Source organism: Poecilia latipinna, unplaced genomic scaffold (genome assembly GCF_001443285.1).
Source record: "Poecilia latipinna isolate Pla-1442-1.1 unplaced genomic scaffold, P_latipinna-1.0 Scaffold1549, whole genome shotgun sequence".
NCBI lineage: Eukaryota > Metazoa > Chordata > Actinopteri > Cyprinodontiformes > Poeciliidae > Poecilia > Poecilia latipinna.
This window is the reverse complement of record NW_015114165.1, coordinates 10,987-33,400: the sequence shown is the minus strand read 5'-3', so window position 1 is coordinate 33,400 and position 22,414 is coordinate 10,987. Positions and strand designations below refer to the sequence as shown.

At 38.1% G+C, this 22,414-nt stretch overlaps 1 protein-coding gene and 1 long non-coding RNA gene across 2 annotated transcripts; one reads left to right on the top strand and one right to left on the bottom strand.

Moving 5' to 3' along the window:
- The first annotated feature begins 2,403 nt into the window (after positions 1 to 2,403).
- gareml (GRB2 associated, regulator of MAPK1-like) lies at positions 2,404 to 22,169 on the top strand. The gene is made up of 7 exons (XM_015058552.1): positions 2,404 to 2,718; positions 7,601 to 7,741; positions 13,574 to 13,704; positions 14,102 to 14,267; positions 16,412 to 17,241; positions 18,741 to 18,910; positions 19,579 to 22,169. Exons 1-7 carry the CDS (start codon positions 2,607 to 2,609, stop codon positions 20,168 to 20,170), a joined length of 2,142 nt encoding a protein of 713 aa, XP_014914038.1. The 5' UTR covers positions 2,404 to 2,606; the 3' UTR covers positions 20,171 to 22,169.
- LOC106963563 (uncharacterized) lies at positions 9,151 to 10,945 on the bottom strand. The gene is made up of 2 exons (XR_001428211.1): positions 10,688 to 10,945; positions 9,151 to 9,721 (listed from the first exon to the last, which is right to left on the bottom strand). It is a non-coding gene; the product is annotated as an uncharacterized LOC106963563 (long non-coding RNA).
- Positions 22,170 to 22,414: the final 245 nt, after the last annotated feature.

Here is a 22,414-nt window from a genome sequence, read left to right as displayed (position 1 = left end):
TGTTTGCTCCATTTGGAGAATTAGTGAGCTATTTATAGCCAATGAATCACAGTTTGGGTTTGCATTTTAACTAATTGAACGGGAATAAACCTCTGTATTGCCTGTTTGGTGCTGAGTGGATGTTTTATGCGGTTAGTGATTCCAGGAAAGTTTTTTAGGTTCGATGCTGCTTGAGGATGATCCTCTAAAATCACATATGACCTTTCAAATCAGTTTCCCTGCTTTAGTGATGGATAAAACGTTTAACTTGGTTACATAATTCTGCTGAAGTCCTTACTCTGCATTACAGCACAATGGATTTAGCTTCACAACTGCCTCATTGACAAAAATCGATAACCAATGCCCAGCTGTCTGTACACTTTGCCTCTGAGAACGGAGAGCTTTCGCTGCGCTCGGGGCCACAAATTCAGAGCCGGGAAACCAGATGAACGGCCTGCACAAGCTGATGAAAACATTAATGCCATCATGTGGAAATAATTGATGAACACATAAGTAATGCATACATGGTTCTGCTAATATGGCAAAGTAAAAAGCTCCTGAACTTCTCTAGATACTGACTTGAGTCACTCAATATAAAATTATATCTTATTTTTTGAAAGTAACTGAGGATAAAATGTCCAAATATGATGTTTAAGGAATACAGTGTAAGCAATTATGTAATCTATAAACGTTGTGGCCTGTGTTACGGGAAATTATTGATGCATGCAAACAGGAAATCTGAAAAGTGTGGAGAAAGTAGAACCAGAGCAGAATAATAACTCTTTCCATTTACTTAATAACTTGATAAAATTTACTTTTAGGAGTTTTTTTTTTTTACTACCCTATATTTTTTACTTTTACTTGAGTAAAAATATGTTGAAGTAGTGCTAAGCTTACTTCAGGATACCTTTTGGGTACTCTGCCCACCTCTGACCGTTTGGTTGTGACTACAGCTGCAAGTTTCTGAATCTGTGGACATATCACACAACTTTTTGTCTGATTTTGCTCCTGATTATAAGTCATGGAAAGTCTGAAACTCTTGTGTTAAATGTGGTGAAGACTGGAAGTGGAAAAGTGGAACTGACCTGACATGTTTGAATTTTTAGAGGCAGATCTGGACCCAGTTGAACATTTACTCACCCAACAGCAAAAGTGTTGTTTATAGCCAATGAAAAAGAGGAGCTAAGACACTGAAAGCTACAATATGAAACTTTTATTAAAAAAATGTTTTCTGTTTTTACTAAAGATGTCACCATGTTGTGAAAGTTAAATATGAGACAATCTGTGAATCAATCTCCTTCACCATCTCCCTCCTCCTACAGCCATGAAGAAATGCACCACTTCCAAACAAAAACAACCAATCAGAGCCAAGAGGTGGGTCTTAGGGCTGGCAGTCAACAATGCTAAATGTGCTAGCAGCAAAAAAACAGCTTACTGTTGCAGTAATACTGTTCACCTGCTGTCATTGGTAGCTATGCTAACTAGCCTAGCATTCACAACATGCTATGCTAGCTGTAGATTGTGATTGACAGCGCTAAGACCCGCCCCTGGCTCTGATTGGTTGTTTGCAGTTAGCACTATGAGAAAGCAGAGAACCTCAAATTTTCCATGGATTACCTGTTAGTGTTTAACACCATACTGTGACAGTTTCAACAAATATATAAAAACATTTAAAAAAATAAAATAAAATTAACATACTGCAACATTAATAAGAAGTTGTGTTAATGCAGAATTTCAACCAGGTACCACTTGAGTTCTGGGTAGAAGATCTTCACAAAGATAATGTGTGGTATGGATTTTTAGAAGTGTTAAGTAGATTGTGTTATTGTTGTGTTTATTTGTTGTGATGTATGTAACAGGTCTCCTGTAAATGAAAGGAGTCTCAACAGATTATCTTGATTAAACAAATAATAAAATGAAGGTTTTTCATCTTAAATGCAAAATATATTCTACATTTTTGTTTTAATTACTGCCCTGCAAGTTGTTCCTTCAGCAAATTGCCTTGTTTTGGGATTGTATGCTCCAGTTGCCAGTTGGTTCATCACGATTAATCCGATTAATCGTTTCAGTGCTTGTTTGGATACTTTCTGATAGTCCACTCCAGACTGAAAGGCAGCAATAATTGTTACTTTAAGGTTATTGCTGTTACCTTTCCATCCTGGCGTAGTGTTTTAACGCCTGCCTGTATTTTTAGAGCAGAAAACTGCAGGTCATACATTTTGGTAATCGGTTAATCAAGTGTTTTTAATTAGCAACACCTAAAAAAAATTATTTCATCCATGACTTTATCCAAGAAGACCTTTCAAATGTATGTAAATGGGCTCAGTTAGTGTTACAAAACTCTGTTTGGCCACATTAAATGTTTGACTTGATTTTTTTTACGCTCACTTGCATGTGTGGGGGCGGCAGCAGGCAGAAACCGGTTGACGGAGAGGGGAAGCGAAGCGCTGCCTCCCTCCCTCCTCTCTGTGCGCACCGAGCTCCGCTCCTCTCTCCTACATTATTCAAACATGGCGAAACTCTTTGCCATTATCCCACCTCAGTCACCGTCCTCCGCTTCAGCGCTACCGTCACCATCTTTACCGTGTCCGCTGCCGTTATCTCCGGCCCCGTGATGACCCGGGAGGATGGAGAAGTTGTCGGCGAGCCTGTCGGAGATCACTTGGAGCCCCTTGGCGCTGCCGCTGGACGCGGTGGTCAGCAAGTACCGCCTGCCCACTCTGGTCCGCTTGGCCCACGGTAAGAGACAACCGGCGCCCGTGGGTGCCTAAAAAGTTTTCGCCATTTGTGAACTTTAAGCGTACAGTGACTTCTCGGCGCATGTTTGTACTGGCGATTATAAATAATCACAAATGTGATTTTGCTGCTAGCAAGCGAGGAAAAAGTTATTAAATCGGTATATTTAAAAAAAAATTGGATGAGTTTTTATAAGTACAACTTTGACGTGTTATGAAACAATTGTAAAAAGAAAAATTAACTGAAAAAATGTAAAAATTAATGAAATGTCAAGTGGGCCGAAAGAAAATGGCATCTTCCGGTTTGAAATTTTCAAAATAAAAGCACTGACTTGTTTTAGAAAGTTTAGAAAAAAATGTAAAAATCAATCAAGTTTATATGTATCGCACATTTCGTCACAAGGCAGATCAAAGTGATTTACATCATAAAAACAAAATAAAAGTCATAAAAACAACAGTCACCAACTGAGAAACATAAAATGTTAAGTCACTTCAAATATGTTGGTTCAAAAGAAACGCTAAGCAGGTGGGTGGTTAGCCTCGATTTAAAGGAACTCAGTCTTTCAAAAAAAAAATGTAGGTATTTAAAAGATACAGAAGATATTACAAATTAGTTTGATCAAATTAGTTTGTTGTCCTACTAAGAAGTCAAATATAAGAATACAATTTCTTTACATTGACTAACATGAAGCATTAAATCATATGTTGTGTTTTAGCTGAGAAAATAGAATAAAAAATAACATTACTTCTTTATGGTGGGTTGGGTTGCCATGCAGTGTCATTGGTAGATTTGCTCAAGAGAAGGCTTGTTGCACAATTTATTTTATTAAATAATTGGAGAACCAAGGAAGCAATAACCATGACATCCTAATAAAAATAACAATAATAATTAATAATAATGTACAAAAGCATGTTTTTGATACGAGTAGAAATGTTTTTCATTTGAAAAATATGCTTGCTAAAATAAGGGTTTAAGTAAATTATCTTTTCAATCTAATAAAAGAGATAAGATAAAGAGACGAGTCTTTCGCCTAAAATAATAAATATTTATTAGTCCAATAATATTCCCAGCAACTCAGGCCAAATCCCTACTATTGTCCCTACTGAAAAAAATTAGACTATTTATAAAAATCAGTGGAAGAAATTCCAAGAACAAAAAAAGTATATGAAATTCAAGGGAATTGATAATATAATCTAAATAATACTCTCCATAGCTTAGGCCACACTCCTACAAACTCATACTAATAAAGATATGTTATTATTTTTAATAAACATATTTACATTTATTGAAAGAGATTATCCTTTCTGTCTAAAAGAAATAATTGAGATTCAAGACAATAAAATAATCAGATTTTAATCAATTTCTTGTTTCAGAAAGTGCAAAATGCTTTGGAGTTGTAATGTTTCCATAAAATTACCTGGATTGTTTTTAAATTTTTTTAGTGGAATCCATCTCAAAGATGGGTTAGGTTACCCAAAGTATGCACATACATTTTCTGTGTATGCACATATTTTAACTCTTACATTTTTTATCATTCTTAAAATTTAAAGTTTGACATGAACTAATTAATTTATGATTTGAACAAAATGAAAGTGATTATTCTATTCTTCTTAATAAATGCAAAGAGTTAATTAATTAACCACCTACTTTACCAACTCAAATATATGTTTGCCAATTCTTCCCACTCTTATTTTGAAATTAGCTGAGGTGTATTTCCGTTGCGTTTTGGGACGATCTGTCCACTTTGTGGCTCTTGATTCATCTCTAACAGGGCAGTGACTCCACGGGCTTTCATATCAATCCACTCTCTCGCCCACGGAGGTGTTAAACTAAACATTTTGATCGCGCACACTGCTTATTCGTCACATGCTTTACTGCCAGAAGATTTTCCACTCCGACCGCAGAATTGCTGTCTTCACTATGGGAACGGGCGATGGGTGTCGCGGCCAAGTTGTTCCAGTCCAGGAGGCCCGGAAAGCCACAAAGTGTCTGTTGTGCTGCTGAAGTGCTGCTCAATCCCATTCATATGCAAATGCTGTAATCTGTCGAAGAACGTGGAGAATACTAACGAGGAGCGACGGCGAGGCAAAGCTCCAACTTTTCACCGTGGACAGAAGCGCGCATGTCGGGCTCCTGGAAAAATGCGCACCTCGCCTCCTGGAGACGCGCGTTTTGTTTTGGCCGCAGCACCGGTTGGTGTTTATTAACTGCGCTGCAGTTGCCCCCACAGATCCCTCCTTGTTTGCACTGCCAGATGGCATTTATGTGCAACAAGATGACAACTTTCTCAAGTCAACAAACAACAGGGTGATTATCTGCATGCAGAAACTGCAGTGCGGTTGCGTGAGTGCGTAAGGAGCTAATGTGACGGGGAATTTCCTGCAATGTTATGAATGATCCAGACTGCAAGATATTAGATTATCCAGAAGCCTAACTGATTGCGTGCTAGCAAATACATTTGGCTCTACAAAGGAAATCCTCAGACATCTATAATCCCACAACTGGGAAGTTAGATAAACTTTGGTTGCTACAAAGTTTATCTAACTTCCAGAGTAAGAGGGAGATAAATAATGATGCCATTTTTTTTTTTGTTCTTTTAAAAACGTGGTTACAGATTTGATTGTAAAGATAAGCAACTTCTCTTGTTTTGGCTGCATAACTTGATAAAGATCAGCAGTTCATTATGTACATATTAATTAAATTACATATGCTAGGTTAAAAAACTTATATGTATAAATTAAATTACTTATTTTAAAATTGGTTAAAATGGAAGTAAAAAGAATGGATATAGTTAGGGGTAAAAGGTAAGTTACATAAATTTAAAGTCTAGTTTCCATTAAATAAGAAATGTTTTTAAAATCACGTGAAACATGCAGCGCCATCATCCTCCGACTATGTCCTGTGGTCTTCTTCGTGATTTCCGCCACTAGTAACATCCGGTTGTTGTTCCATGATGCAAACAAAAGCGTTTTCATCGCAGTTTGGCGAAATACACGAATGTCGATGCAAACCACTTTATCCAAGTGAAAAAAAAAACTTTTTATCAAAAAATGGGAGATTATTCCTTTAGATGTTTCCATTAAGCAAGTTTAATTCCAATTTGCACAATTATATGGCCAATGGAAACCCAACTTCTAATTTCTTTTGTAGTTGAAGGCAAAATATTTTTAACCTTTAGATTTAAGATTTACCAAATTAACACAAGTCTTTATTTCCAGTTTTTATCCAGATTTCAGTCCAAACTTTTTTAATTTTGACAATTTTTTTTGTTTCTGTATCAACACTGAGGTTTCATGTTTCATCCTTCTACTTCATAAAACATTTAATCAGGATATTTTTTTGTACATAAAGAGTTTTAATCTAAGACTGCAGTACATTTAGATGAAATTACAATTTTATTGAGCCACATTTCTACAGTCTGTACCCAAAAAATGCAGTGTTTCTGTGATTGAACTGTACCACTGCGCTGTCAGCTGAGATCAGTCCAGTTGTGCCGTTAGAGAGGAAGAGGAGGAGGAGGAAGGTGGGTTATTTAATAGTAGGATGCCAGCTGAATAACAGGGTCCTGATAAGTAGCAGCTAGAGAGTTGGTGAGGCGTCACTGATGGTGGTAATTATGAACACTGAACCCCGAGTGTGTGTGTGTGTGTGTGTGTGTGTGTGTGTGTGTGTGTGTGGGTGTGTGTGTGTGTGTGTGTGTGGACATTACACTGTAAAACATTTGAGCCACATTTAGTTGTGTCTACTATCTGCTGCTCTTTAAGTCAAATAAATTTAGTCAGATTTAGATTTTGAACCTAAATGTGAGTTTGTGAAAGATAAACTTACAGCAGTAAGTTGTGTTAACTTTTTATTCATTGTTGAATAAACTAGAGCTTTCAGGTTAGCACTTAAAAAAACAGAAGAAAAAGACCGTTGTGGGAATTATTTCCCAGAATGCTTAGCGGCAGGATTTTGTATCCTGAGATGGAAGTTCGCTACGTTGATCTGACTCTTGTGTGTTAATAAGGAAAAAGTTTGAAGATGATGGCCTTATATTGAAATGTTTTTCAGCAGAATTCATTGTGATGTTTAATAAAATTTAGAAATTTTGCAATACAATTTGAAACAATAATTTAAATTATCCATCCATTTTCTTTACACCTTTGTCCCTCAGTGGGGTCGGGAGGGTCGCTGGGCGAGAGGCAGGGTCACCCTGGACAGGTCGCCAGTCTGTCGCAGGGCAACACAGAGACAAACAACCATGCACACACACACTCACACCTAGGGGCAATTTGGAGAGGCCAATTAACCTGATAGTCATGTTTTTGGACTGTGGGAGGAAACTGGAGTACCCGGAGAAAGCCCATCATGCACAGGGAGAACTCCATGCAGAAAAGACCAGGGCTGGGAATCAAACCCAGAACCTTCTTGCTGCAAGGCAACAGCTCTACCAACTGCACCACTGTGCAGCCAAAATTTTTTAAATTATTCTAAAGTAAAAATATGTAGTTATTTTAACTCGATATTGTGAGTAAATAATAGAGAAATGTGGCTCTTCAACCAGATGAGGACAGGTTTCTTTTTATTGTGAAATAATTATTTGGTTTAAATTGCAGCATTAAGTTAAAACTCACAGTTAAAGATTAATGAACTTAAAAAACAATATTTAGACAATTTGTCTCTGCTGTTTAATCAACTTCATGAACTTTAATTTCTGAGTTAAAACCAAAACAATTTTCTTGTCGACTTTAACTGCATTTTCAAGGCAGCAGGTGGATTTTCATTTTCAAGTTAAACCAACTTCAAATGTTTTCAAACATTTTCCACCACAGATCTCCTACGTGAGACTATAAAAGTGAAATGTTTTAATAAATGTTTTTCGATGTTTGTTTCTGCGCTTCAGGTGAATGCGTGGAGGGTTTGTCGGAGGACGACGTGGTGCTGCTGCACTCCTGCCGTCAGTGGACCACTGTGACGGCCCACAGCTTGGAGGAGGGACACTACGTCATCGGGCCCAAGATCGACATCCCACTGCAGTACCAGGGTCAGCATGGACTCTTAAACACACACAGTTCACAGCTGCAGTTTGGTTACTCATAACCATGGAGCCCATAGACAAAGGAATCACCAAGTAGTCGCTCAAACGTTTATCCACAATCTAAACATATCCATTGTTTATAAAATGTCCCATTCTCCCTGGGGGTAAAAATAAATACTTGTTTTATTTTCTGTAAAGGTCAACATATTCCACTTGTTCTATTTCTAGAGAGTTCTGTTTGTTCCTCTTAAAGCAGGCTGGGTAATGTCAAAGGAAAGGAAGCTAATGCTGTGTTTTTGTGTAGAAATCTGGTTTTAATTCATTGCTTATTTAATACAGAGAAAAAAAATCACATCTTGAAAAGCAGGACTGCTCACTGTCACTTAAATGATGAGCTCTGCGAGTTAAAACATCCTAAAGTTCAGTGTTTATTGTCTGGATTAAGTGTGGTTAAATTTATGCTGATGTCATCTTAAATCGACTTGAGCTAATTTAAGTTCATTTTTAAAAAGAAACTTAAATGTTAAGATCAATGTAAGTTAGGTTAACCTCAAGTTTATTAAAAGTTAAGAGAAACTAAACAGATAACAATTCAGTTACATAAAAGTTAAGCTAAAACAATCTGAAATTAAATTACGCTAGGTTAAATTACTTAATTTAGGGTTAAAAGGTAGATTAACTTAAGACAGACTGCGTTAGCTTTGAGGTAAGTTGCATCAATTTAAAGTCTAGTTTCTATTAAATAATAAATGCTTTTAAAATCAAACATGAATAAGTTTGTTGACGTGACGCGTCATTAAAAAACATCCTCCTCCTACCACTTCCTGTTGTCTTCTTCGCCTTTTCGTCCAGTAGTGACATCATGTGACTCGTGTGACGAGAAAAAAAAGTGTTTTCATTGCATTTTTGGTGAAATTCAGCCGATAAACTACAAAACCTTTTATTGAACAATGGGAGTTTTTTTTTTTTTTTTATTGCTGTGTTTCTGTTAAGCAAATTCAGTTCCAATTTGCGGAGCTATATGGTTAATGGAAACACAACTTCTCATTTTTCTTGCAGCTTGTTGTTGACTAGGGTTGTTGTAAAAGAATTAAGTACTCTATCGATTATTTTTTACAATTAATCAAGTAATCAGAACCCCCCCTCTCTCTCTCTCTGTCTATTACTTTCTGAAAATGACATCGGCAGCGCCCTTACCACCGTTCGCTCTGAAACGGTAACCACTCTGCTCCCGGGGGAAAGAAGCTATCGTACTCCAAGCATCGCGTCAGTCAACTTGAAATGCTCATTAATTCACCCCCCAAAAAACCAAAACCCAGACAGTTTACCGTTATGCTGCTAGGAACAACTGACAGGCGGAAGTGAGCGCGCTGCCCAACACAAATAACACAAATTTAATGAAGCTTCGAGGCAGATACTTTTTCCTCGAGGAATTTTAATAATCGAATCATCTGAGGAATCGTTGCAGACCTATTATTGTCGACAGAAAAGTTTTTAACCTTTAGATTTAAAATATAAGTTTTGATCTCAAATTCAGCCTAATCTTTTTTCATTTTTACATTTTTGTTTTCAAGATAGGAAAAATTGAAATCAGCAACTTGCAAGCTGTTGTTTAAAACGTCACTTTGGCTGTAAAGCAGCGTTACTGCAGATATTCTCGCTGCTCCCGTTTCATTCATGCCTCCAACCTGCCACCATGTGATCTCCGGCTCATTGACTTGCGGTCTTCCCGCTGAACGAGTCTAGTCAGGATGACCTCACCGGAGCCCATTCTTCCCTCTCAGTGCAGCCTCATTATTTGCTGTGTAACTGGATCTTAATGCCTCATCTCCATTGCTTCCTCCTCTGATGCATGCAGCGCTGATGTCACCTCACGCTGCTGCCGCCTCTCAGGCTCCGCTTCGGAAGAAAGAACTAATATTTGTTTGGGAGGAGGGGATGCTGAGATCACCGTCACTTCAGACCATCCACTATTTCACAGAAACTCTGTAAAAAGACGATTTTTCAATTAAAAATGTTAATTCTTCAATAAATAGGACTTGAAAATACAGAGTAGAAGTTGATTTACCAGAAGGTTTACCTTAAAATCACTTGAATAAGAGCTCAGAATCAGTTCATCATATTATTGTCTGATTCATGTTTAGCAGGTAATTTTTTTTTCTATTTTAAATGCATAAAAAAACCAAATTAAATGCATGCAGTTTAATTGTTTACATTTTGACAGTGAGTTTATCACTTTATCTACATAGAACAAAAAGTGGTAAGCAGGTCAGAACACAGTATAAAACAAAACACTCCAAATATTAAGGACTTTTAAGACCTTGAATCCCCAGAAGTAATGTTAAATAACTTTCAGCTAACTATACAAATAGAATATAAAGAAAAAAAGAAAAGATTAATGTGCAATAGCATTATCAGGATTCTTAGTGTTAAAACAATATATAACAAACAAGTTTAACAGTAACAATGATAATAGTAATGATGTGTGATGATAAATGGTAATAGTATTGGAAATGTATATTTTCCTGTTATTATGCAGTCCTTATAAAAGATCTCCCACTTTTTCTGATCTTTAAATGCATCTACCAACTGAGATGCATTTGTCTGAGTTTATTAAAGATCAGACAATTTTTAAGTAAATGTGTTTTGATTCATAAATGAAAATCTTTTAATTTCTCATTAACAAGGGTTCAAAAGTAATACTTAAATAAAATAAAAAACCTGTAACAGTTTTTCTCTCTAATGTGCAAAAGTTCTTAGAAAAAAAATTATCATCGGTGCATCTTTCCTGATACTTATTTGTAAGAAAAGACAGAAGAAACATTGATTAGATAAGAAAAAAAATATTACTCCGAGGTTTATGCTAGCAGAAACCTCTACATTTATTACCACCGCTGGTAAAGATGTTGAAACTTATTAAAATAAATTAATCTTTCAGAAATTTCCTATTACCTTAAGATCCTTCTCGCTGTATGCGTTAGGCAAGTATAAGATGAGAGATATGCTGCTAACTAGTTTGTCTCCATACATGCTAGGCTACATGGCGATACGGCACTGTCTCCATGGCTACTAAAGAACACAGAAGGTACGTGTCTAACCGTCGGTAACCATGGAGACAATGCCGTGCCGTCATGTAGCCTAGCATGTATGGGAAAAACAGGTTAGCGTCTTGTCTTTTGTACGTTTTTAATGTTGCTCCGGTGTGAGGGGAAACGCTGTTTATGACATAGTGACATAAATCATGTGTGAATTCAGGCAAAGTCGGTAATTTGATCAACACGTCAGGAGGGAGGAGATATGGGTCGGTTTCTAAGCTAGCTGCTTCCAACTTCTGTAAATACCGCCGACATTTATGAGCCTCAACCAGGTGTGTTACATTCACAGGTAAATTAGCTCGACTCGAACAAGTAGAAGCCATGAATAAACTGGCAAAAACAACTTTGGAAAACAATTTCAGTTGCTCCCGTCCTTCACTTCCGATGTCCGTCATGGCGCCTCGAATTATTAAGTGACGTAGTTGTAAAGGGTCAATAAGAAGTTACGTAAACCTACGTTTAAGGATCACTTATGAGCTTTTTAATTATAGCAGGTGTTTTGGCATCTGAGGCCAACCGACAGCGATGAGCTAACGTCTGAGGGATGACTTCATACAGGAAGTCTAAATAAGCCTCGGATGAGAGCAATATAGGTTTCCCCCGGGGGGTTAGACAGCAGGATGTCTCCCTCCTCATCCCGCTGACTGCATCCTCCTCCTGACGAGGAAGATGACATAAGGACAGATTGGAAGAGTTGAACGATCCTTCGGTTTTAAGGAGGTTTTTTAACCTCATAATATGGATACAATAGCAGTGAGAGATTATAATATTACGACTTTATTCTCATAAAATTATGACTTTATTCTTGTATGACTTTATTCTCATATTATTTCAAATTTATTCTCATTAAATTTCATTCTTGTAATACTATGACTTTATTCTTGTAAAATTATGACTTTATTCTCAAAATATTATGACTGTATTTTCATATTATTACAACTTTGTTCTTGTATTATTTTGATTTTATTATTGTACAATTTTATTCTCGTAATATGACTATTCTCATATTATTTCAACTTTAGTGTCATACAAGATTATTCTCATAATACTATAGCTTTATTCTCATACTTTTAATTTTTATATTTTCTTAGTACGGCCCCAATACTTCGTCGTAATTTTTAGCCTATGATTAAAATTATGATTTTTATTAAGAGTAGCAGTAGCAATTTTAGCCGTTTTTATGGGTTCTTGAAAATTTTTGTGTTATTGAAATAGTTAAATGCCCCAATACATTATAGAAAATACAATTATGAACAATTAATAACCCAAAACAAACTGCAGGGAAATGGTTCCCAATGAATGATTAACTGCAGCTAACAGTTGTAAAATTAAACACAGCTAAAATTCACAACATTAATTATGATAACGTTTAAAGATATACACAAAACACCCTTATATTTTTCTAAAATATATGTTAAAACATAATACACACTAACAGCAATGGGACACTGGTTGCTATGGTAACCACCAACTGTCAGGAGCAATAAATGTTAGGAAAAAAACAGAAAAAAAAAACAAAAAACTTTCTGACTAAACAAAATGAATCTGAAGAACAAATGAAGCAATGTTGACAAACTTCACAACTACAAGTCAATGTTAACTGACAGTAACTTTCACTCACTGGTTGCTATGGTAACCACCAACTGTCATGAGCCATAAATGTCAGGAGAAAATAAGTTAAATTGATTTGAATATCAAATAAATCAATGTTGACAAACATTCACAATTATAACATGGTTAAAACAAAATCCTGTTACATGTAAACCTGAGATTCAGCAGTTAATATTTTTCTATGTATAACAGATAATCCTATAGACACTTTGAAAGTGCTCAACAAGTGCTAGAATTTCAACATTTCAGAACTGAAAGGTCCCTGAAGGTGGGTTAGTTTTAGTGTTGTATTGTTTGACGGAGAGAAGCTGCTTTTCCTTGGGGTTCAGCTTGAATTAGGAGGAGGAAGGCGGTGCTGGTAGAGGATGGTACAGTTTGGTATGCCACTCTGCCTCCCAGATAGAAAAGAAAAACTCTTTGGTCTTATTTTCACACATGCATCACTTTGTGGGAAAAAAGGAGACTCCTCCAAGGCATTTAGTTGTTTAAACGCAACCCAGAGAAGTGATAAATAAGGATACTGTTAGAGCCCTTTGAAACCAAACTGATATGGGGAAGCGTGTGGTGTTCCATGAATCCGTCAAAGAAAGTTAGCTAAACGGCCAGAAATATCAGCCGCGAAAACGCGAATCCATAAAGGTTACAGTCAGACGAGAGGATGAGAAAAGAAAAGCGACAGTGGAAGAGAAAGAGTTGTATGTGTGACTGACTGTTTCCATGGTGATGTGCCTCTGCTCTGCGTGAAAATGGGGGCCTCTTTATTGGTTGCCATGCCGACACTGTTGGCTGTCAGTTGGGTAAAGTCTGGTGCCAGGTCAAAGGTCATTGAGGTGTCTTTGTATTCTCCTTGTATGCAATAGATGTACACATTTCCACAAAACAAACTTTTTCTCTTCCTCTCTCTGCCTTTTGCTTCATTTTTATCCTTCATTGAGTTTTGTTTTCTTCCTGATTACTTCCTGTTTCCTTCCTGACTTCTTCCTGATTTCTTCTTTTTTTTCTTAATGTTCTCTTCCTGTTTCCTCCCTGAGTTCTTCCTGTTCTCTCCCTGTTTTCTTCCTGTTTTCTTAATGTTCTCTTCCTGTTTTCTTCCCAACTCCTTTGGATTTTGTTGTTTTGTGATGCTCTGCAGGGAAGTTCAAGTTGCTGGATGAGGACCGCGACGTCCGGGATCCAGTCCAGTATTTCTCCAGTGTGGAGGAAGTTGCTGGAGTCTTCCCTGACCGGGTCTTCGTCATGGAGACTATCACTTTCAGCGTCAAGGTGAACACTGCTTACTTCCTGTTGGGCTCACCTGTAGCACACTTCCTGTTCTGCTGCGATTCACAGAGTTTAGAGCTGGATTCCAACGCAGGCTGGGAATGACCGGAAAACGTTTTGGCATTTGACTTGTGTGATTTTCAGGTTTAATGTAGAACAGTAGGAGAGAATATCAGTACTCTTTTTATCACCTATCTATGGATGGATAGATGGATGGATAGATGTTTGCAGTTCAATTCAGTGAACTTATGTTGTTTTTTTTTACTTTAAATGGGTCAAAAATAAACAAATAATTTGATTGAAAACGTATAGAACTCTGTAGTGAACTCTGCAGCAGGTCATTTGATGTTAAGTTAGTAATTTTTCCAACTCTGTGATCATGTGTGTTGCTCTGTTCCAGGTGGTTTCCGGGGAGTTCAGTGAGGACAGCGAGTCCTACAGCTTCACTCTGCAGGCTGGAGATGAGCTGTCACTGATGGGGAAAGCCGAGCTTCTGTGTGCCTCACCCCCAAAGGAAAAGACGGGACTGAGCGCGCTCCTGAGACGCCTGGGAAAAACTCCAAGAAGTAAGTAAGGGAGGCTGTTGAGCTCAAAATTTTAAGATATCTGACAAAATTGTTTTAGTAACGTACAAGGAGCTGGAGGAATTAGACCGTAATCTCAGAATTCCAACTTTTTTCTCAAACTTTTGACTTTTATATCAGAATTCAGATTTTTTTTTTTTGAATTCTGACTTTAATCTCAGAATTTTGACATTAATCTGAGATGTTTTTTAGAGGAATGTGGACATTTTTTCTCACAATTCTGACTTTTATCTCAGAATTCTGATGTTTGTTCCACAGAATTCAGACTTTTCTTAGAATTCTGAGAGAAAAGTGAGAATTAATTTTTTTTGTTGAGTGACTTTTTGGAATTCTATGACTCGTAGCAATGTACAAAAATATTTCTAGATATCTCTCTGGATGAAGAAGTATACATACATAAACAGTAAAATTGGATGGATGATTCCAATAAATATAGTATAAAAATACTTTGTATATATATATATACACACACTGATTCTTATGTTGTAAATCACTGTCTTTTGTCTTTTGTGAATGTATTTAAATGTACCACATATATGTGTTTACATTTCTTGATTTTTTTATTTGTTTGAAATAAAGAAAGCATATAATTACTTTATGGATTTAATGCTAGTGACATTTATCCTCAAACTTACTTCAGAAGTTTATAAACTGAATTTGAAGAGTCAGAAACCTGATAGATGCAGTTTTGAAATGCTTCTCTTTTATAAGAAAGATTAACTACTTGGTAAGAAAAAAAAAACAAAACTTCATGAGCAAACAGTTCTGCAATTTAAGAAAAACAGTTGTCAATAGAAATTGCAAAGAATTTGAGGATTTCATCATCTGCAGCACATAATATTATTAAAGGATTCAGAGAAACCAGGAGGATCTTTGTACACAAGGGACATGGCTAAGAATCAATTTCTAATGGTAGTGATTTTTAGGCCCTCCGGCTGCCCTGCATTAATAAAAAATGTATAAACTCTGGCATGTGAGGAAAAAATACATCTGTAAACACGATCCAGAAAGGCCTCTGACTCAACTTGTCTCTAGTTCGTCTACGACGGACTGAGGTGAAGCGGAAACTGTCTCATAACTTTGATGAATCTGTAATTCTTTTTGGAAATCATGAACATTGCGAGCTGCAGGCTAAACCGCCTGAGAAAGAAAACATCTCACTTTAAAAGCTGCACCAACAGCTCTCCAGGGCTCCCAAATTCTTAGAATGTTGTATAAAAACGCGCTGATGCAACGCACTGGAAAACATGTACGCGTGTTACTGATATTGAATTCAATTGATTTTTTTTTTCATTCTAAATGTTTAATTTGTTTTATTTGTACTATTTTGAACGATTTGCAAATGATTAGCCTTTGGTTTTCTTGCAGCAACTTCATCTATGGTTTGCATCAACGTTTGCAACACTGCAGAGCTGAATCTTTATAATTAAGATATCAAGAAACTACACTTTCAATGTTTCAAGGCTTTAACATCCGTGATTGCAGTTTGTAGCAATTTAAAGTTTATTTGTGTACAAAAAACAGCAAACTGGTGACAAAATATGTTAAAGTTCAAGGGGTACAAATACTTTCTTAGGGGTTTTGATTAGGTTTTAGAAGTTATAAAAGTCTCTAAATTTAATTAAAACATCCAAAATATATCAAGATTTTGCCATGTAGTTTATATTTGCTTTGCATTTTCTATATATTTTTATTTCTTTCTGTAATCACCATTTCCTATTTTCTTGTTTTGGTGATGAAATTGCTATCAAAACATTTCAGTTATTGAATCCAAAAAATGAGCCGTTTCAAAAACCCACTTGCTTAGTCACTTTGCATCGTTACCTAGCAACCCAAGCTGAGCTCCAACATGTTTGGTCAGCTGCTGGAAAATCAAGTGTTTTGTTGTCGACTTACCATTCAGAAAACACTTCCTGCATTATTGTTTATTGTGTAGGAGGTTCTACTTCTGCTTGTCAAAGATGTGCGGTTGTATAATCGCACATCAGTTTGCAGCCATTTTTATGTGCGAAGAATAATTTTGTGCAAAAATGTGATTTGCTTAGGCCATAAATATATCCTAACCTAAGCATAATAAGTGACGTTAAAGCGTTATCAGGTTTTCACACCTTTCTCTGATTCTTCAGGTAAGACGCCCTGTCTGGTCTGTATGAACCACCGCACCAACCAGAGTGTTAGCCTGCCCTTCGTCTGCCGCGGACGCTTCTGCACACGTTCCCCGCTGGAGCAAGGCATGCTGGGAGGGGAGCACACAGTCCGCAGCATCATTGAGAGAGTCCGCCTCCCTGTGAACGTCTCGGTGCCTTCCCGCCCACCGCGGAACCCCTACGACCGCCACGGCGTGCGCGAGGGCCACCGCTACAAGCTGCTGAACATCGTCAGCAAGACGGTGGTGCTCTGCTTGGTCCTCCGGCGGCAGGAAGTGTCTCCCTCGCACTTCCTGCTGCTGCGCTGCATGCCTCGCTTTAACGTGGCCGAGGCCTCCGTCCACACGGCGGCGCTGGAGAGCCTGCTGCTGAGACACGCCTTCGACCCGGACGCCTACTCTCGGGCGGTTAGAGAGACGCGTCCAGAGCTGGAGTGCATGACGGAGGAGTGCGTGAGCCCCCGGCGGTCCCGGCTTTGCGTGTCGGGTCAGGACTCGCTAGCGCCGGCGCTGCAGCGGCTCTCCATGTGCGGCTACGTGGGCGGGCTTTCTGAAAACTCTCTAGGGGCGAGGCTGGGCGAAGGACCCGGTGACGAAAGGGAGTATGTGACTCCCGATTGGACTGAGGACGAGTTGAGGACCAATGAGGAAATCCCTTATGAAGAACTCTGGACCAATCAGAACGCAGAGAGTTTGGGGAAAGAACCAAACCTCATTTCCTTCCACACGTCTTCCTCGTTGGACGGGTCTCTTGGTACCGTGGTGACCAGAGTGTCTACCCCGCCACCTATACCTCCAAAATCTGATGCTGTGAGTGTTTTCTGGGTTTCAACAGTCCACAGCTGCATCCGGCTTTTAGAAGCTTGAATTATTCATATATAAGAGCTTCTGAAGCTCCTGAGACACTTACAGACATAAACCGTTTCCAGGAAACATTTCTCTAAGAATATTAGAAAACTCAATTCATACAGAGGTAACAATTAAAAGGAAAACAGCTGCAGGTTAGGATGACTGGTTTAATCACTGGTTTGGTTTTCAGACTGTTTCTCAGTTTTACTGAATGTTTTATAAAAGTTCAGTTCAGTTCTAAGATCCTACAAATGAATTCATTTGATTTTTTTATAATCAATGTGAGTTCAAGTAAGAGAAGGTTAATAAAGACAGAGAAATAATTAAAGGATCAGAGAGAAAATAGTCACATTGATTCCAACTTGGAATCAAGGGAGGGAGGGAGGAAGGAAGGAAGGAAATTAGGAGAGAAGAGAAGAAAGGAAAGAAGGAAGGAACAGAAAACAGAAGGAAGATAGGAGGGAAAACAGGAAGGAAGAATGTTGGACAGAAGGAAGGGAATAGAAAATAAGGAAAGATGGAAGAAAGGAAGAAAATGGTTGAAGTAGTGAAGGAAGGGATTATGGGAGAGAAGGTGAGAATTAAGCACAGAGGGAAAGGAAGGAGAAGAAAACAGAGTAATAAAGAGAGCAAAGACAAACAGATAAAAAAAACAGCAAAGGAAGTGGGGAAGGAAGGACAGATGTAAGGAAAGGAGAGAAGGAAAGGATTAACGAGCTCTGAAGACTTCATTCAAACTAATTCTGCTGTTTTTATTCACTAACAACTCAAGCAGTCAGGTAGTTTTCAGTATCTAGTTTTGTAAACCAAACCAAACTTTTTTTTTCTTCCAGTGGACGAAAATTAAAGTAAATTTATTGGAAATGAAAAAATATGCAATCTATACACAGTTTATCCTGTAGGTCAAAGCTGTCCCTCTACATTCATGTAGAAAACTAGATGATCATTTACTAAACTTTTCTCTTTCTCTGTGTGGGTGAAGACATCTGCTTAGCAACTAAATTACAGCCTCTCCTACAGTCTTCTTCAATCCCTGATATTTAGCCTGCCAGAACAATGGGCTTGCATGTGTGTGCGTGTGTGTGTGTGAACCAGGTTTTTATATCTTCATGGGGACCTATTTCTGTCTGTGGGTTTCTGGGGACCACTGCGTTTATGGGGACATTTCTTTGGGGAAATGCTATTTTTGGGTTAGGGGTTAGGTACGTGAGGATTAGAGTTCGGGGTAGGGTATGTGATGCTAAGGGGTGGGTTAGGGGTAGGCTGTAGAAAATGAATGGAAGTCAATGTGAAGTCCCCACAAGACACAAAAACACGACTGTGTGTGAGTGTAGTAGAGTTTGTTTGAGGTGTAAAGGTCACCAAGTTTGACATTTACCAAGCCAAACACACACTGTGAGAAGTGTTGGGCGTTCACTTTTTTTCCCCTGATGCATGTGTGTTATACTGTGTGTGTGTAGGTGAGGGAGGAGTGCCGCTACTTGCTCGCCCCTCCGGTGCCGCCTCGCTGCTCTAAAGGAGGCTCCGTCTCCAGTCCAGCCCCCAGCCCGCCGGTTCCGCCTCGCTTCCCCAAAACCTCCACCTCCCCAAGGCCAAACCTCTCCTTCTACTCCTCCGGACTGCAGGACAGGTGCAGTAAAACCTGCATTCAACAAGTGCTGGAAATCCTTGGAAATGCTGGAATTTCTAATCAGCATTTTCAAGGTTTAAGTATTTGATTTCCGTCTTAAGTCCTTGAAAGTGCTTGATTTCCAAACTACACAGTTTTGTAATAAAGTGCAAAATAAATGTATTGGCTCTTTGGTTACCTAGCAACTCACTCACTCTTTGGTTACCTAGCAACGACCTGTTGAGTAACTTGCGCAGCAGCAGTTTAAGGTTTTGCCATTGTGCCTTATAACTGCTCAAAAATAAAAAAATATAAGCAATAATGTGAAGTGAACACTGTGAATAAAAGAGGAAACATAACACAGTATTTCAGATTTTAAAACACAAAATATCAACTGATATGAAACACTTATAACTAACAGATCGATTTTAACGATGAAGAATGCGTAAGTAAGGACACATTAATCCCTGATGGAAAAGATTTTAGAAAGCATCACAGAATTAAAATATTCTACTGAAGTCATGGTATTTGTTGGTTTTGTTCTTCCTTTTTGAGAAATTAGCCTTTTTATCACTAAATCACATTTTATAATAGCTAATTTTTTATTTAATAAAAACCAAACTTTTTTGTTTCCAATTTGCTCCTAACATAAGGCTTAAGATTTGTTGGTATATGTGTTTGTTTCTCAGCTGCTCCCCCTCTCCGGACGCCACCCTCTACTGCTACCCATGTTCCTGGGCCGACTGTCCCGCTCCTAACCCAGGCAGTCCGGACCCGACCTCCGCCGCCCCTGCAGAAAACACATCCAGCTCTCAGCCTGCGCATGCCACCTGGGCGGAGCCCTGGGTGGAGTCCTTCACATCCCCCACACCTCGACTCCGGCCGCCGCCCCCGCACAGCCGATTCGCCCCGTTTGGCGCATTGAACCCCTTCAACCGCCAGTCGCCTTGCCCCTCGCCTGAACCCGCAGCGAATGATTCCTCCAGAGGCGCGGAAGGTGGCGGGACGTCATTGAGTGGCGCTGATGGGTCCCCCTCTCCTCCTGACCCCACCTGGAGGCCGCCCAGCGACCTTTCCGCTCTGTCACTGGAGGAGGTGTCGGCGTGCCTGCGGTTCATCGGCCTGCCGGAGGCGGCAGTGGCCGTCTTCCAGAGGGAGCGGATCGACGGCAGCCTTTTGGTGCAGCTGACTGAAGACATTCTGTCACACGACTTCCACCTGAGCCGCCTCCATGTGACCAAAATCACACAGTTCATCCAGGGCTGGAGGCCCAAAATCTAACCCTGCCACCCTGGTAATGTGCCTGATGGCAACACAGCCGTCCTGAATGTGCCTTCCACTGTGACCCACTGGCTGCTGAGCCCCACTGCTTGAAGCCTAAGGAAACCACGCCCCCCTATGGCTAAACTGCAGAACTGACTCTTCACTCTGCAGATTTTAATTTTATTTTTCTCTGAATTTCAGACTGGAAGTAGTTTTACTAACATTGGCTCCAGATGAAAATTGAATAGTCAAAACTTCCCGCTTTAGTTCTTATTTTAATTTTCGATAGAACGGCCTTTAGACAGCATTCGGAGTTCAGTGGCCATGAAACGGAAAAGAACAAAAAAAAAAAAACATCTTATTTGAAGGGGTTTACATAAGACTGACATGATGCAGTCATAAACATGAAGGAGGCATCATGAATGTACATGACTGTTGTCCTGAAGTGTCACTCCGTAAATAATAGCATTTTTAATGAAGTCACATAAAAAATGTCACTTTTAATTATAAAAGTGACACTTTCAATGTGACTTTGCATTAAAAGTGTCACTATTTACAACTTTTAATGAAACTTTGCATTAAAATTGTCTCTTTAAATACCGTTTTGCATTAATAGTGACTCTTTTCAACGGACTTTGCATTAATAAACATCATTATTCACTGAATGACACTTGCTGACAACAACCCTTCAAATACAGTGTTCCCCCCCAAAAAACATTTAAATTTCAAATTCAAAAATACTTTTTTGACCCTAAAAGAACATTAAATGTTGTTTTACCTCATGTTAATTCAAAATTATTCAGAATTCTTGTAAATGTGGGCAGGAAGCATCACCTGTAGCAGTCTGTGTCACGGTCAATTTGAAGAAGCCTCTGACTGAAGATGCTCTGTTTTTCCATGACAGTATCATGAAGAAGATGAAAATTATTTTTGACTTTTTTTTTGTAAATTCTAGTTATTATTATTATAGGTACTGAATGAGTTTTGGACGATTAAACCTAAACTTTTGACCAGTAGGACGAGTAAAACTGAACATGTCTTTCAAACTGGTTTCCCTTGAGCTTCTGTGGGATATAACTGGAATGAATGGAGGAGCTTAGGAGCTAAAAATAAACAACTAGTTAAACTAAATTAATAAAATAAAAACAAATACAATGTGTTGTTAACTCTATAAGTACAAAATTTGGGGTTAAACGTTCAGCCATGAATGTCTTGGATTTTCTGTGCTTCACTGCAGTGACACTGTTGGGAATCACAGCATAACTTTATCGATAATTTTAGTTACATTAATTTGCTTCAATGACACATTAATTTTTTTCTTTTTAGTTTCCCCAAGCCTGAGAAATGAGTTTTTATGATATACCTCAAATTTCTTGTTCTGTTATGCTTTATTTACCCAAATAAATGTAACTACAATTAAATCTCGCTTTGTTATTATTTCACAAGATTTAAGAATTAAATTAGGACAATTTAAAGTCCCAGTAAAAGTAAACAGATTGCAGATTTCTGGCCGATCACCGATCTTTAAAAAGCCTAACCTGCTGAGTGTGATCCACCCTTATTAGATGGTTTAAAGTTTACAGACCTACATTTGATTCTGTGAAGATTTTTTACCATAATTATTGATTAAATTCACTAAATAATTGGCCTACTAATCCAGATGTATTAAAATTGTAGATATATGTAAAAACAAAGACTTATTTTCTATTTATAGAATAATAAAATGGCCAGATGTGTCCAGATAACTATGGAGATGCAATTTTTGTTTTTCTATACTTGATTGTCTATGATTGTATTATTGTCAGTTATATTTCACTTTAAAAACATTTATGTTCCCAAAACTCAGTGGTGTATAGACAAATGAAAAAGCTGCTTAGTGATGTTTTTGAAATCTGCTCCTTGTGTTACTTTACAGACTGAAGTAAATGAAATATTGACCCTGTAAATGCATGACCGCCATCAGACGAACGATGCAGAAATAAATGAATGATATACGAAATAAAACAAAGGTAAATGAGTTTTGATATTTTTTTTAGCTGAGCTGAACTCATCAACATGCAGATTGTAAACGATGAAAACTCAGTGGTTCAGTCACTATCCTGGTAATTAGCATTTTAACAAAATGAAACTATTAAATAGTGAAGCTTTTGTTATCAGGGATGGGTAGTTTTTGTTATTGTTTATCAATATTTGACTTATTGTGACACCAGTTAATTCAAAGTATTGTTAGGATTGTTACGTCTACTATCAATAAATCCAGTA